The 17,795-nt window shown below is 38.7% G+C and overlaps 1 protein-coding gene across 3 annotated transcripts in view; it reads right to left on the bottom strand.

The window, feature by feature from the left end:
• mlphb (melanophilin b) overlaps nt 1-17,500 on the bottom strand; it is a 41,916-nt gene extending 24,416 nt beyond the window's left edge. For 2 of the 3 annotated variants that reach the window (XM_085249268.1, XM_085249269.1), the window contains exons 1-3: nt 17,437-17,500; nt 14,461-14,632; nt 242-463 (exon numbers count right to left, since the gene is read on the bottom strand). In XM_085249268.1, the coding sequence (XP_085105394.1) occupies nt 242-463; nt 14,461-14,585 (347 nt within the window). In that variant the 5' untranslated portion in view covers nt 14,586-14,632; nt 17,437-17,500. Of the gene's footprint in view, nt 1-241; nt 464-1,473; nt 1,532-1,754; nt 2,623-14,460; nt 14,633-17,436 lie in introns of those variants that run through there. The other variant, XM_085249270.1, reaches the window with a different exon arrangement.
• Nucleotides 17,501-17,795: the final 295 nt, after the last annotated feature.

Genomic DNA, 17,795 nt, shown 5'->3' with positions numbered 1-17,795 from the left:
AAGTGCTTTCCCAGGTACACATCCCAGAGCTCGCTGGTCAAGTTATTAAGCATGGTTAAAGGCATGTCAGCACAAAGCTTATGAAGCTCATGGAGACAGTGTGTTGTCCACAAATGACTGGTTTAAAACTTGAACTTGAACTGCATTTATAGTTACAGTTAAATATATGATTTCTTGTATTCAACATGACACTTAGTTTGAATGACCATTTTGAATTATTCTTACACTGGTCATTACCTACCTGGTCATGTGACAGGTGTCACACACCCAGCCATCCTCCTTCTTGTTATAGCGGCCGCAGGACTTGCAGATGTAGAGCTGGCAGTCCAGGCACTGATGCTTGTTGTTAAGCAGGAATTTAAAAGGCTGGAGACATCGAATGCAATGAGACTCAGTCAGGCTGGTCTGGTTCCCCAGCAACTCTTTCTTGGTATCTTCCCTCTCAACCTTGGTCTTTAGATCCCTGAAAACAAATAAGACAACAATATGAAAGGCTAGCATATCCACAAGAAGGCAGACTGTCAACAAACAAATAATCTTCCAGGCCTGGTAGAAGGTTTTATTTCACATCTGGTTCATTTGATATAACATTAACCAATTTACTGTATGACTTATGAATGTAGAAATAGTCGTGGGTTAAAAACATGCAGGTCATTTTCATGCATTTGTAAAGAGACAAAGCAGAAAATGCATGGGAAAACAGTGTTATACATACAGTACAAGAGATCCTTGAGAGAAAATTACTTCACATTTTTACTCCAGGGATCCATCCAAACTGACTATTAAATGCTTGTGGCACTTAACACACTGATCTCCTATATATTTAGTCAAAGTGCATATTTGGCTTTTAAGTGTGACTGATATACCCATAAACTGCCGATATAACTTATTAAAATTTAGCCCAGATGATCGGTATAAGACGGATAAAGCGAAATCCAGCTGCTGGTCATTAATAATGACATTTAAAATTATATCTGTTAAAATGGAGAAACACTTAATAAATAACACCACTTTCACTTAAAGTAGATATGGGTTAAAACAAGCACACACACACACACACACACACACACACACACACACACACACACACACACACACACACACACACACACACACGTCTACATAGTGTAACTATAGATGACAGACAGATTCAGGCAAGAGCTAATATTGTGGCTCCTTTGAAAAATCTATCCGTCTTCATTTTAGATCGGTAGCGGTTGGTTTAAAAGTTTAAAGAATACAAAAAGCATGAGACAAATTTGATTTGTATTGAATTTGCTAGACCTCAGGTTTTTGCAGATTTTGAGTAATACTTGAATTGCAATTCTACCAGAATACATTGTGTGATGGACCAAGTTGGAAAAGCAGGAGTCATTAGAAAAATAGGGTTTTCATTTATTTAACCCCAAAAATTATATTTACAAAAGCAACAAATGTTGAAGTCATAAAAGAGGTAAAAGAAACAAAACCCACCTCTGTCAAAGAACTGCAAACTTAACAAACCAAACAACTGGCCAAACAAACAACTGACCTAAACAGGAAATGACACACAAGGGTAAATATAATGGCTGATCAGACCACTATGACACACGAGTGGTAACTAAACAAAACACAATCATAAACCACAAAAATGATGCAGCATAGTCTAGTTTGTTAACAAACTAAAGATCAAAGAAGAGAATCAAAAACCACTAAACCCTAAAGTCAAATATCTAATCAAATACAAAAGCTTTTTTTAATGAAAGGAAACATACATTCTCCCCTTCAGCAGGAAGTGGTGGTGCCGTCCATTTATCCCTCTTTGTATTTAACAGCTTCAAACCCTGGCCATCACCTTTTGTCTGGCAACTCTCACGGATCATGGCAGGTAAGAAGTAAAAGAAACAAAGGTTAGTTAAAAATCAAACAAAGCAATGAACTGGTATGAATAAGTAAACTATATGTGCGCGCTTACAAATAGAACAAATGTATCCAAACCAATCAATAAACTTACTGGAAACTAAAGTGTGTTATTGTGTTCAAATGAAGAAATGAAAATACACAAGAGTTACCAACTTTAGAGTGTGGAGATGGGTTTGGCCATCACAAATTGCAACACTGGTTACGTTCAGTAACTATGAGCCATTTTGTGCTCAAGGGCATGACAAAACATACCTATATTCATATCTGTGTGAAATAGCCTCCATGTCATGTGATCAGTCCTTCTGCAGATTGCAGTTCTTGACAGTCCATATCCAACATCTAGAATAAGACACTGCAGAACTACACTAACACACACCTTGACTTTGTTGTCTTATCAATCATTTCTACACAATACAAAAAATCCTCTTGCTACTATTGGTTGAGGTCATAGTAAATAGCCAACTTGTAAATGCTTCTAACATACCTGCAGACAGTTAAAGTCATAAGACGGTTAGCTTTTTGTGTTTCCTTTATGTGGTTGATCATCGTCTGAAAAAAAGTCCTGATGCCATTCATTGATGCTAGGTCATTCATATCTTTGTTCGGTTGTACTTTGGTTGATCAAAAGTCTTACGGCAGAACTGGACTTCCCTCACGCCATTTCCAAAATACTCAACTCATGAATCCTGTGGACCATTAGCTGCTGCTGCTTTGGGTGTATTTTTGTGTCCCTGGACACCATCGGACAAAGTTCCCCCCTTTGACTCAAGTATTTATGCTTCGCTAAGCTAACCATAGCCTACACCGCTGAGTCCGAGACAATTTAAAAAACACATTTCCCCCCAGATGTTCAAATAATAAAAATTTAGCTGTCATGAATGAGATTTGAAGGTTAATTTCTAACTCATTGCTCACTTTGTGTTTTTATAGCTGCAAAAACAAACCTCATACTGCTGCATTAAAAAAAGATTTTATGAGTCAAATTTTGGCTGACACGAGTAAAGAGATGGCTGTCAGCACATGGATGGCAACACATAGCTTTATTTGGCACCTCTTTTCAAAAACAATCATGTCAGCCTGCTACACTGAAAAGCCAGTAACGGGACAAAATTCTAGCAAGAGGAAAATGTTTCACTGTGACTTTTTTGTTAAAATTACATTGTAATTGCTGTAATTATCAAACTTTTGATATTGTTATTGTTGTAAAGTTTTAATCAGTTTTAACCTTCTTCCTGTTCAAATCTTTCCTCTTCTCTGCGTGGCTTGGAATCTGCTTGCATGTGTGTTAACAATGACTTCATTGCTTTGAGTCAGATCATTTTGTTCTGCAACGTTTTTAATTCAGACTTTTGCTGATTGTTGGATAAGTAACAGCTTCACTCGGTGCTGAAGGATGCTAACAGTAGTGCGGTGGAAAAATTCAGATAACAACTCCCAAATGTCACACAGCATGGGTGGAGTCTGGCAAAACACCCGCCGGGGATGAGAGGATGCTTATTGTTTATTAAAGATTTATTTTTTTTAAAGGCCATGCTTTTTAAATTATAGCCCAGATCATTGGGATGAATGGGATACTTTGTAAGCCTCTTTTAACCTTTTGCAGAAACAGCTGCTGGCCACTAGCAGTGCGATTTAAAAGTAATATCTCTTAAATCTACCCTCCTCTGAAACATGAAATCCCACAAATCTGGTATACAAGATGCCCTTCTATGATTTCAACTACACATGTGTGCTGTAGGCAACTACCATACCTGCCAAGCACCAGGGCATGACTTGCAAAGTCAACTATCAAAAGACAAGTGCAGCAGCATGCAAAGAGGGGAGGATAGCAGAAGTTTATAAGTGGAGCTCCCAAAAAACTGCAACAAGACTTTTATGTTCCAATGACTGATGAAGGTCGTGAAAGCACAAGAAATTATCACTTCACAAGTTTCTATAGTAATTATTCAAAATTACATCAGTTAATGTTTTTTTTTAATATACTTAAGGGCAATGGAGACTTTCAGCAACAGCACAAAAGGTTTTGATTAAGAGCCATTTGAACGGTTACCTCGAAAATTTGATCGGCTCCTGAGAAAAATATTTAGAAATGTTGCTGCTAAGTTTGTCTTTCCGTAGCTTGGTACCATTAATTTTGTTTTATTTTCAGCTCATGTTTCCTGCTGAATGTCTTTACAGTAGCAAGACTATGACAAAACTATAACCTGCAGATCACATAGCTGAAACAATGAGCGAAAAGGGGCTTGATTCTTCAGTAGAGCTGAGCAGGACTACACACTGGTGCAATCAGTCTTTGTTGATTTGTCTATTTCACTCTTTAGATTTCTAAGCCGATCTTCTCATTGGGTCCAATTCTCCAAACAGACTTAACTATGAGCTTTGTCTTATCTTCTTCAATAATCATGTCAGGGACCTGTGCACTTACAGGCTGCACTTGCTCTAAAGTACTTTTTGGCTTTAAATAGGACCACTAGCTATTGATGCTCTAATCAGAAAAAGTGTTTACTGAGGTCATAGGTCAAATGAGCAAGTCCATCTTTGATATACAGTCTGTGTACACACCTTTTACTGCTATCTGAGAAGGACATGTTACTCAGATATGATCATAGTCAAATCTGTCCCACTGTCTCACTGGTGGGTATGAAAGTGACCATATATAAGAGCTAGTCAATAACTAGCCTACATTTTACAGGTATTATTGGATACATGAACTAATCATTTAAGGAATGCTGCACAGTCATAAAATATCCAATTCAACTATATTTATAAAGAACCTTAAAATACCCAGCACAGGACCAAAGTGCTGTACTGTAAAGTAATTGTACAGAGCTGAATATGTAATATAAATAAATACAAAAAGCACTGCCAACAATAAGCAAAAGGCTAACAAAACTTTGACACATTGCTAATATAAATAATATATTCACTAGTACTAACAGTAAAAACATTTCTCAATAAACTGTAAATATCCAGATTAATAGAACCTAAATATTTAAACGCTATTAAACACACAAGTATATGCAGAGTATTTGTATGTACCTCTGTAGTGTAAACAGTAAGATTCAAAGAGTGTTATATTTTTCTTCAGTGATATTTTATTTTATAAAAGTATTAAAATAAGTAAAACAAAGGGGGCCATTAAATTGTTTTTAATAAAAATAGTTGAAATAACTTGGGCAGCACAGTGATGCAGCATTAGCCCTGTGCCCTCACAGCAAGAAGGTCCTGCATTTGACCCAGCCTTTGTGTGGGCATGCTTCATGTCCTCCCTGTGCTCACCTGGGTTCTCTGGTACCTTTAGGCCCGTGACTGCTAGGATAGGCTACAGGCATTTCATTTTCGAAGAAAATAAAAACAACAGATGAATGAAATAACAAATTTTCTAAACATTTAAGCATTTTTATGCTTAAATGCTTATGCGTTTATAGAAAACTTTCGTGTATTCCCCAGCACTCTCCAGTATTTGATTAAAAGCAGGTAGTGCAGAGTTTTTGCTTAACCGGCAAAGCTCAGGAATCCGGGTGCGGCAGCCAGGCGTTCAGTTAGTTACTTTAGTCCTCATAGCTGTCTGCCTGTTCCCATACATGGCGATCTCTCTCTGTGGCTCTTCGCATAAATCTGACTCTGTCTAGCTTAACTCAGCTGGTGTAGAGAGTCTTAGTAACATCATCATCTTTTATTCTCCTGCTGACTCAGCTCTATCTGACAAGTTGCTGTAAACTAGATCTAAGCAATTGGAAAAGATCAGGAGTGAGACATAAAAAGGGAGGGTGACACCCATACACAGAGGATTAGGGCTGGAAAATAATAGTTTCTGAGGAAAGAAGCAGATGCTGCCCTTTGGACTTTTAAACAGTCTGTTGAAATAGCGCTAACCCACTTTAGGTCAACTTTCCTTTGATTGGCTTCTCCTCATAAACAGCAGGCGTGTGAGGTTTCTGTGCCTAAGATAGGTTGTAGGGATATTAGGGATATGTGCTCTCATCATTAAAATCCAAGACAATAGATACTTGCATGCATAGAACCAATTATTACAAGCGGGCTGCAGCCTCAGCTTTTGGGAGTACTTTTTGGGAGTACAGGAACTGACCTAATTATTTGAAATACGTGAAAAAGGAGACATCTAAAAATAAAACAAACACTAAAAGTGCAGTGTATCATATTACAAATCTAAGGTTTTATATATCAATACCTAAAAAGAAATTATCTGGTTCTATCTGCTTACAAGTCTCTAATATAAAAATAAAACCTCAGTTTAACAACAACACGTGGGATAATTACACCCTGTGATTATTTAACAAAAGCTGAATCGAACTGAAGAAGCAGTGAATGAAAAATTAAGCACACCCCATGATTCAGCAGCTTTTAGAACCAGCTTTAGCAGCAATAACTTGGAATAATAGTTTTCTATGTGACTTTGAGGCTTTCACATCATTGTGGAGGACTTTTCGTCCACTCTTCTTTACAACACTGCTTCAGGACATTGGACTTTGCACACATTCATTTATACACAGCGCTCTTAAGGTCCCACCACAGCATTTCAGTCTGGTTGAGATCTGGACTTAGAAATGAAAAGAAAAAATCAAAGTGCTCTACTTTCATTACTGAATGAAGTAGTCAACAACTTGAAACCCACAAGATGTACTCTGGATATTGTTCCATCTTGTTTACTGAAAGATGTTTTTGATAATGTGAGTATGAGTCCCTCCGGGTACTCCGGCTTCCTCCCACCGTCCAAAGACATGCAGTTAGTGGGGATAGGTTAATTGGTTAATCCAAATTGCCCATAGGTGTGAATGTGGGAGTGAATGTGAGCGCGAATGGTTGTCTGTCCGTGTGTATTAGCGCTGCGACAGACTTTCGACCTGTCCAGGGTGTACTCTGCCTCTCGCCCTATGACAGCTGGGATAGGCTCCAGCGCCCCCCGTGACCCTGAAAAGGATAAGCGGAAGCAAATGGATGGATGGAGTATGAGTTTGATTTCCATGTTCAATAGCAGTCTTCAGTCAGGCAAAATCTGCATCCAACAGTTTTATCCAACTTCAGACCAATTTCTAAATTGCCTTTTCTTTCTAAAGTCCTGGAGAAAGTTGTCCTTCTTCACCTCCAGACCTTTCAAGATGAAAATGGCATTAGTGAAGTATTTCAGTCTGGTTTTAAAACTCACCACAACACTGAAACTGACATTTCAGTGACCTTTTAACATTTATTGACTTGGGAGATATTGCCATTTTAATACTATTAGACCTCAATGCTGCCCTTGATATAGATCATAGGATTATTTTCTCTCAGTTGTACATTGTGTTGGAATCAAAGGGACTGCATTGGAATGGTTCAAATCTTATCTGTCCCACCGAAGTTTTTCTGTTATATTGGGGGATACATCATCCTCAAAAACCTCACTTTCTTGTGGGGTCCCCCAGGGGTCCATTCTTGGCCCAGTCCTTTTCCCCTATGCTCCCTATGCGCTCAATTTTTTTTTTTTAACAATATGGCATCTCATTTCATTGTTATGCAGACGACTCACAGATTTACCTACCACTGAAATGTAAATTTTTAAGTCCTCTGAAGGTTTTACTAGATTGTTTGGAGGATGTTAAGGCATGGATGGCTTTAAACAGAGGTCGTTGAGTTTGGTCCTTGTGACCACTATGACTTTGGCAGTAATCTAACCTTTGATAGACAGATCAATTCTGTAATCAAAACCAGTTTCTTTCATCTCTGGCTACTTGCAAAAGTGAAGCCATTCCCCTGTTTCAGAGACTTTGAGAGAGCTATTCATGTGTTCATTTAATCTCACCTAGACCACATATCCCCCATACTAGCATTCTTACAGTTGCTGCCAATTATTTTCAAATTAATTTTAAGACTTTATTATTTGTTTATATTCGCATTGCAACCTCGCAATGCGGGTGTGCAGATCCCATGATCTTTTGAACTAGTATACAACTGGTCTGTGGACCAAATGCTCCTAGCTGTACCAAGGTCCAGATTAAAGCACAGAGGAGATCAAGCCTTTGCTGTGACTGCTCCTAAACTGTGGAAGAAACTGCCCCTTCACATCAGGACCTCCTACTTTTATTTGTCTTATTTTTTATTCAAATCTTCTCAGTTCATGCTTCTTTCCTTAAATTTTGCCATGTCTTCACATGCTTTAATCTCCTTTGATTATTTTAAATGTACAGCACTTTGGTCAGCCGTTGTTGTTTTAAATATGCTATATAAAAAAAATCTTTTATAGAGGTGCTCACATCTACTGATGTTCAATAAATCATGTGCATTTGATTTGACTGCAGTTATCCTCTTGGACTGCTTCTGCATTTTGCCTTAATTTTTGTTAAATAAATAATGCCACTGTGTTTCATGTCACATGTTGTGTCTATCTAATGTTATATTTGCCTAATTTTAAAACCCGGTGAATATTGGGTTTTGAATTGAGTTAATTTGGTGAAAATATGAGCTTAGAACTTATAAAGGGTGCAATTTCTTTTTTACATAAGTGCATTATTTACAACAGACAAAAAAAAATACCCCCATTTCCTTTTCTTAACTGCGTCTCAAGTTCTGAATCTCATGGGACTGGAGGCTATCCCAGCTGGGTGAGAAACAGGGAAAACACACCAACTACACCAGAGGAAAACTTCAGCTGAAACAGCTGATTGATGTGTGTTGACAGTGAAACCAAAAAGTAAACTGACAGACCAGAAAACCAAAAGAATGAGAGATGGTATAAGTATGTAAAAAACAAAACGAACAACCCCCCCCCCCCCCCACCCCCAGCATATAAAAACCAAAACAGTGACATTGCCTTGTAAAGTTAACAACAACAATTTTCCAGATAAATCTTTTCTCCTTGCACAGAGTCATTTGATCTACTGTAAGTAATAAAATATTGATTAGTGCAGTATTATTGTCTCATTTTGCATGCTTTTTTAAAAATTCTCACAATAAGATGTGACTCAAAAAAATAAAGTTTTACAGCTACACATATTGTGAGATTGTAGTTTACACAACACAATTACTTAAAATAAAGGTATGTCACTTAGGAAGTGTGTTGATGTCTGTTATTTTAGTGAACAAAGCAAATTATAAATCATTGCCAAAATATTTCATTTTGCGATCCATCCAGTAGATGTGGTTTTGCACGATTTAGGCGTGGGCAGTTTTATATGTAAACCACATGAAAATCTGCACCTTTTTATAGACCACAGAGGACTCGGATGAAAACAACAGTTGCCTGAGAAGCAAACAACTGGCTCATCTAAATGGAAAACAACTAGCTGAAGAAGAACATTGGCAGGGACCTCAACCCAAATGGTTAAAACTGTCGTGTCCTGTAGTCTGTGTCCATCCCGCTTTTCATTGCCTTCTATTTTGGGTAATTTATACTGGAGACACGAAGGTTCACTGTTAATGTATTCTAAGTAAATTAGTGACAAAAAGACTCTTATTATGGACTTGTAGACAGGCAAAAGCACTTTAACAGACTCCAGACAATTCAGGTTTCTCTGGCTGCAACAACAAAATAATAAACTGCAGAAATACACACATTTTCCAAATTAGCACGAGTGATTCTGATGAGACTTGGCCTAGATATGTTCAGAAAAAAATCATCTGAAGTAACTGTTGATGCACTATCCATCCACTATATGTCTACATTATTGCTGAGTCAGGAACCATCCATCCAGTCTGGGGGACTCACAAGGGTGCTACACACTTTCCTAGCTGTCATGGGGTGAGAAGCATGTGTCACGGTCCCCTGGGGGGTCTAGGCGGTGAGGGGGAAGTAACAAAAGTGACCGGGTCAGAAAAACGAGTCAAGGAGGCAAAACAGTTAAATAAAACAGTTTTATTGAAGTAGTTCAACTAAAAGAGACGGACAAGCCGCTATCACCATATAAGAAACACAAACAAAACTCAGGCGTTGGTCAATAAAGCACAAAGTCAAAAGGAAAGTGCAGCTCACTAGCTGGAAACCACCGCAAACACTCAGCTCACTAGCTGGAAACCACCGCAAACACTCAGCTCACTAGCTGGAAACCACCGCAAACACTCAGCTCACTAGCTGTACCCACACAAAATGGCACTCTGGCCCAGAGCTCACCCTGCTCTGGGCTTAAATACCTTTAATTGCTGATGGGAGTCAGCTGTACAGGAGGGAAAGGTGGCACCTCAGGCAGGAGGTAGTGGGACACGCCCACACAGGCACCCTCAGGAGAGAGAGAGGCCCTGCTAGGGCCGTAACACATGGTACACTACAGAGTATGACAGGTTACCAATATGTTGAGGGCTAACAGAGTGACAACAATTCACTCTCATATTCACATCTATTGCCAAATTAGAAGCACCAATTAACCTAACACATGCCTGTCCACTGTAAAAGGAAGGTGGGGTACCTGGAGAAAACCCAGCACCACAATGAGGCCCCCGCCATCCCATGGATATGAACCCAGAGCCTTCTTGCTGTGAGGCAAAAGTGGCAACCTTAATTTTCGGACACCCCTTTAGCTTCTTAGCTTTTCAATGTGAGGAACAACAGCATTTACAAATGCCTGCTTTAGAAGGTGGGTGTGGTGCCAGATAGCACAGTCACATGATCTTACATTGGTCTTTGCCTTTTCTGGTGCTGTTTTGTTTTCATTCATTAACACCACTTGGTCTGGTTTACGGTCTGTTAGGATGAAAAATCTTCCAACAGAAAAACTTTAATGTTAAAATGAATGAATGAGACTTGATTTGAAACCCCCAAATACAAACAAAACCCCATATGAGCACACTTTTACCCCTACACAAGTTATCAGGGGTCCCCGAGGATGCTGAAAGGTTAAAATAAGTTCTTTCAAACCAGTAACTGTTCACATGACAGAGCAGGCTGTCCTGAATCCAGGCATGGAAGAGAACACTTTGATAAAGATAAAATCTGGAAGGGTACACATTAAATCGCATGGCTGTGGAATAGGTTCATGAATTCATATGGATCCGATTTTAACATTACACTCATAGTTACTTGAATACTAAAAAAACTGTAGATCACAATTCTGGCTATAGGATCGACTACTCACTCTGAACTCTTTAGAAATGTTAAGTCTTTCATAAAGTTTTGCCTACTACAGTTTTTAAATAAGAAGCAAATACACCTTTACTTATTATACTACTCACTACCAATGTGAATAGCATAAAGTTATACTTTCTATACTACTATACTAGAGCTATACTGCTGAGGTGTGAAAACATCTGTGAGTGTACAAACTCAGGCTACATCATCTGAGGCCGGGGTTCTCAGACTGCTGCCTCACATTAAAAGGCAAACTTCTTCCATCTGCAAGAAGTTCCTCTGGCATTTCCTCTGTTACCCTCACGACAGTGATGAAACCAATTGGAGCACACTTTTCTGTGGTCTAATTATGCCTGTTTCAGTCATTGAGAGACCCCTGGAACCACCTTGCATGTCGGAAACGATGCTACAGGCTAATCTGTGCTTTACATTGTTAAGGTGGTGCTGAACAGACAGAACAACGTGACATCTTCAAAGTGAGACCGAGTCGATCTGCCGCAACCGCTAGTCTGCAAATTACTTTACTTTGGTCTGTGCAGACAAAGGGTACTACATCTGTGTGAAACCTTTCTAAAGCCGAGTGTAGACAAAAGAAGAAACTGCAGTTTAGGGTAAAACCATGCACAAGATTTATAGGCAATATTTCTATTACTGTTTGTTAATGTTTGTTTTGTGAAAGTTATATGGAACAAAAAAATAATAATGGCTGTTATATCATTTGTGGTCTAACCTCTTAAATGGGGACTTTTGCTGCTGCTGCCCTGCACTGATCATCCACAGGTGAAGTGAAAATTTCCTGTAAAACGTCTTCCTCCCATAGCCTGATTTCTAAACCATCCACCAATGCTGCCAACAAGGCGTGTGAGCAGGAGGTCAGTGAATTAGTATCAAATGACTCAATCATCTGTTGGGAATGTGGAACAAAATTAGTCTGATCGCTTTTTCCTGTCAGTGTGTCATATCTGCTCAATTTACATCAAACGAACTGACTGAGGATGCATATTTTAAGAATAAATAGATCTTATAGCGGAACATGATTTGAGATCTATGTTATTCATGTGAGGGCCCTGGTGCAGTGAAAGGTAATGTGAGATTTGGCTTCTGTTCAAAGTTAAATTTGAATAAAGATTTTTTTGTCCACTTTCTTTTTAAACCAAAAAGTTGAATTTCTAATTGATAAAACATGCTGGTGCTTTAGTAGTGGGCATATATTTGTAATGTCCAAAATTTACCACACCCGTGACAAAAATCTTGCACAAAGCACAGATAAATGTCCAGAATTAAACTCAAAATCCACTGGGTAAGCAGTGTTCACGCTTCTTACAACTACACATGTTTCTTTTCCAACTATTTATTTATGAGTGACTTATGTATGTATGTATGTATATATATGTATATATTGTACTATTCTTAGTTAGTGTATTGTCTGTCTTGTCTTAATGTTGGTTTAAAATGGAGCACTGTAACAAAAAATAATTTCCCCCAGGGATCAATAAAGTATTGATTCTGATTCTGATTCTGATTCGTGCCTGATTGCTGGTGTTCGTGTAATGTCAATGAGGGACTTCACGTTTCTACACAAGCAAAACACAGCCTGATTACATGACACTCAAATATATACAGTGTGATATACCTATGTTAGTGCTGTGAAAAATTAATTAAAAAAATCTTGTGATGTCTGTCAACTCTTATACGTGTGTACTACAGGTGCACAGCACACACCCTTTACCACTGTGTGTGTCTCGTCTGCGGTTTACTGAACATCTAACGGCTAGCTGCTCGCTCTGGAGAAAGAAATGGTGTTTGACTGCTTTTCAAAAGAGGCTTTTATATGAGCTTCGTGTCTGGTGTGTTCAAATTTGAAAAAGAACAGGAGGCTGACCAGCTGACAGGCAATTAGTGCTGACTTGGCACTGGTTAACCTTAAAGCTGTTTTTTGAGTCATTGAGGGAAAAAAGTCTATAATCATCATTCAGGATGTTGTAATTGAAAATGATGCATACACCTCGTCTGCTTTCTATTTTTGAGGCCTTAGAGCAATAGATTCCCAGCATACTGTACAAGTGACGGCCATAGTTAAAAAATGGCACACATCAAAAACTTTCTGTTCAGGTTTGCCCGGTGTCTGTTCAGCAGCTGTTACCCTGCACAGCTTTAATAATATGATATGAACTGTGGATGGAGTGAAAGTTCACAAATGAAATAGACATGGAGGTAGAGGATTTGTAGGTTTCCACTACCATAGGCCAGTCTAATCTGAAATGTATCAGAAGCTAGAGCTATTCTGTTTTATGAATACGAATAAATGGGTGGGCTACTGGTGTAAACGGTACTACTTTAACCTCTTCACATCCAGCAGGTCACAGGATCTAGGATTAGGAGGAGGATTGGAGTTAGGGTGGGGCTTTGTTTTAGCTCCACACCCTAAACGAGTTGTTGTGACCTGGATGGAGATTAATCTTTGCCAAAAATGTGAAAATAAAATGTGGAAAAGTCATGTTTCAAACATGATGGGACTCACAATCACCTGGGTGTTAAACTTTGAACCACTGTAACTCCTTCAACATCCTTAGGTTAAGAGTGCAGGTCACAAAAATGAGGCAAGTCATGGTTAGGCAGGCCGTTTTACCAAGGGCAGTGCATTAAGGCACTAAAGCTAAAAAACACCTTGTGAGTAATGATGCACATGACATTTGACGAAATGCCCTGATGCAACACCTCAGAATGAGATCACACTAGACAGCCCAGTCTCATTAATCACATAACCCAGTGAGCCACGCACCAAAGGGCACATGCCAAATGACATGTGGCCTAACTGAAACATGCCAGCAGATTCAACAAAACCACCTTACTCTTCACCCCAGGACTGAAAATGGCCAGTGATGCAAAAATAATGAGCCGAAACTAAATAAGCTAAATAAGCTGACTGGATGCAGAGCTTCATTTCCTAAATGATCAACAATGAACAGTGAGCACTGAAAAAAACAAAACAAACTTCATACTTTTAAAACAACACATGAACTGTCTCTATGGATCAACAGAAGCATTTGTCACTGAGAGGCAATGAACACTGCAATACAGTGGTCTCAGAATACCAAGAAGAAAGTCAAAAGAATAAGTGTTTCACATATAATAATCATGTAATCCTTATTCAGCATACGCATGTGGGATAGATTAGGGTAGCAGAATAAAGTCCCATAATTTACCAAGTCAAATTATAAAGGTGAATACATACAAGAGCAAGAGGAGATCTAATAGTAGAAGAGATTTCATTTCAAAGAAGTTTAATTCAATTTGTTTAATCGTTTGTGTAACTTAATGTGGGTCTGTTTTATTGTTGAGTTTTAAAGATAAACCTATTAGTGGGAAAAACTCCAACCATCTTGAAATTGGTAGATAATGTTAAACAGTTTATGATTTACTGCTGCCAAATAATTCAGTTGGATAAACACCAGCCAGACATCTACACCAATGACAAATTACAGAGAAATAAGTGAACTTACCCAAGCCTGTCCTCTTCCTTCTTCCTCAGATCAAAATCTCTCTGGACAACTTCCCACACATGCTGAGCCTCCTCATCTGTGAGCTTGGAAAGATCAAGCTTCTTGCCTGCAGTGCTGCCAGGCATGATTGTGAACCTGATGCCTGCAAACTAGCAATCTCCCTGGTTTTGGGCTGTAACAAACAGAAGTAGTTTAAGTCATTAGTCAGCATTAATAGCACCCCGTGGCATATAACAATATAGGAACATTTCTGCATGCATTGTAACGTTTAAGATAAACTCTGAATGATGAGGTTTATAGCATGACATGTGAGTGATCAAATTCTATCACATTCTTTGGGGTTGATCACGTCATGTTTATTAGTGCAAGCTAAGTGTTTAAAACAGATTTTTTAAACAAAGTTTGCATGTAAATGTCCCTGCAAGTCCAACGTACGTGTGAGTGGAGAGTGGAAGTGGAATTTAATAAACAGCTTTCTGAACTGACTCACTGAACTCAGTTTGCAAAATCTAACCAAACAGCACAGGTCGTGGATATGCATTACATATCCTGTCTCACTACTGTATGAGAAAAAGATTGTTTTATTATTAAAGGTCAGGTTCAGATTTATTAAGTCATCCCTGCATGTGCTGAAAATGTTCTCTTCCTATAGTGGCTACAAAAAGACATATGGGACTGAATCTAGAGAGTTGCACCAGTTCCAGATGCCAGCTTTGGCTTTAAAAAGCATTGTTGCATATGATGAGGTTCAGGCTGTATTTATGCCTTGTGTCACCAGTCTACACTGAACACTTTAGGCCCCTTAATACCAATCACTTGAGGTTTGAATGCCAGAGCCTGTCAGATAATTGCTGCTAACCATGTGCATCTCTTTGTGGTAACAGTTCACCGTCTTCCGATGGCTTCTACCAGCATGAGAATGTGTCATCTCAAACTAATTTCATGAACATGACCTTAATCTTAGTAGACTGTGCCTCCCCAGTGATTAGATCTAAATCCAGTAGAATCAGGAATATGCTGGAACAAATCTGGACAAAAGACAAATGAAGTTCATGCAATCAACAAGAACTTCAGATTTCTTTTTGTTGAATCCATGACACTTAGAGCTGAGGCTATTTGAGAGTAAAGAAAGGCCCAACCTAGCATTTGCAAGGTGTTCGCATGGAGTGAATACTTGACCAACTATTACAGTTTTTAAGATCCACCAGGTCAACGTCAACCCAGCTAGTGTGTGTGTCCTGTTTGTTTTAGCCACAATGCTAAATGGGCAGATTTACAGAAAGAAATGAATTCTCATACGTTTTGGAATTGGAGTGTTTCCTGTTTAAAGAGCTGTTTTTTTCTACTTGGGTAGTATATACAGGTGACGTTCTATACAAACTGAGTACATGTTAACTAAAACGTAAGCCTATAATCCTCAATGGGTTGCAAAGACCCAGTAGACCACAGACGTTAAAGTTTGGTTTGCAAACTCCACTGGAAATGTAAGCAAATAAACCTGAATGTGCGCTACTAGAAACTAAAAGCAAAAACACTTTTTGTCGCAGGGGGCATATATTCTGTAAAGTTGGGCATTTTAATGATTTTTACGGCAGTCTGTGGTGACTGACTTGCTTTTGGAGTTAGCTTCAAATGTCCAATAGAAGAACTGCAGTCTTTGTCACTTTCAAACCTCCAGGGCTTGTTGCTTGGCTTTAACTGATACTGATACTAATACTGCACTCCACCCTATAGTGATTACTTTTGGCAAATGTCAAAATGCTCTAAGGTTTCAAGGCCTCAAAATGGGACTTTACTCTACAGTATAGTACATTTACTTCCTGTCTTCATAGAAAAGCTTTATTGTGTTTGTGAGTCACTCAAGCTGTCACTCAAGAGCTGAAAACAATGTCCTATGGGGAAATCTACTGTCAAGTTCATTTTTCACTGTTTTGCCCAAACATATGAGACCACTATATTAAGAGCTTAAACCTTCTCAACCACATGGATCTGTCCTGTGATCCAGAAAGGTTTGGCACAGCTCAACAATTACATCACTGCAGGATTTTAATCAAGTTTCTGTTATAATGGAGCCTCGACAAAATATTTCACATGGTTCAGTTTCAGAATGCATTACTTTCAGAGGATGAGGTAAGGCCACTCAAGCTGACAGAATGATACACATAAATAAGTGAAGGAATGTTCCGGATGGTCACATAATTGTCTTGTTTTCCAGAGGCCATGCAAGAACAACTCTTCCATCACGTGACTGGCCAACCAAATCTAATTTCTCCTTGTGCAAGTGGGCAGTAATGTTAAAAACAAGCGCGCCAGTTGAGAGAAAAACAAGTTTCATTGAAATGGTAGAATATGAACACATCATTTCTCACAGTTTTCCCACAGTTAAACTCTTACATGTTAACAGGCGAGCTATGCTACCTCTACGTGTATTTGTTAAGTGGGTGTGAGCTACTGATTTCGCTGTGCTGTATTAAGTAAACATTGTAAAGAAGTGAATAAGAAGATTAAAAATTCCCAAAAGCAATCAGTATGGCACTTTACTTTTAATAATCCTATTTTCTGAGGTCTGTAAACTGAACATATTCTGAAATGAAATTCAGGGAAATTATTGTTCCTGCAATGTATTCAACAGGTGCAGGTGATTTGCAGCAATCCTTATGTTTGCAAAGGGAAGGTTTTACAGCAGGTTTGGAGACATTAATCCTGGGATAGTTTTGCTCTAAGAAACTGTAGCGATAGCAAACAAGTTCTTTATTTCTCATAAAGTCAGTTTACACTCTTTGCAACCTATGCTACCTCTGAGGAGATTAAAGGAAATTGACTTTAAAAAACATAAAAGATGTGTCTTTCATTAAAAGTTAAAACTTTTCAAGACATACATTTGCCCCAATGACACAAGTTAAAACCCTGACAATTAAAGTAACACGATTCTTACAAATCAGGAGATATGAACACATTAACAAGACACTGACTTACCTTTGTGGTGGTTTAGTTGCCTGCAGGCAGTGTTTCCTCTAAAGGCAGACAAAGCTGACTGCAGGGCAAAAACTAAGTAGCAGACAGCAATGCTAATCACATGTCTTGTTAACCAAGAGGAAGAAAAGCCGGGGAGACAGCCTCCTCTCCGCCTTCTTTGACTTTACTTCAAAAGGTCTGGCTTTAAGCTTGCCCTCCCCCCAGGCCTCATCCATAGCATTATTCAAATATACTGGACTTGCTATTTTGTCAGGAAAGTAGCTCAATAATGGTAATCAATCAATTTGCAAGCAATTATTTGGGAGCATTAGATCACAAGGACGGTCAGAACATGCTGTGATCGGGAGGTTATATTAAAG

Source organism: Mchenga conophoros, linkage group LG16, assembly GCF_057382185.1.
Source record: "Mchenga conophoros isolate Kocher_MC1m ecotype Shallow Benthic linkage group LG16, M_conophoros_male_GT1.1, whole genome shotgun sequence".
NCBI lineage: Eukaryota > Metazoa > Chordata > Actinopteri > Cichliformes > Cichlidae > Mchenga > Mchenga conophoros.
The sequence above is the reverse complement of the archived record's forward strand: the minus strand, read 5'-3'. Positions and strand labels throughout refer to the sequence as shown.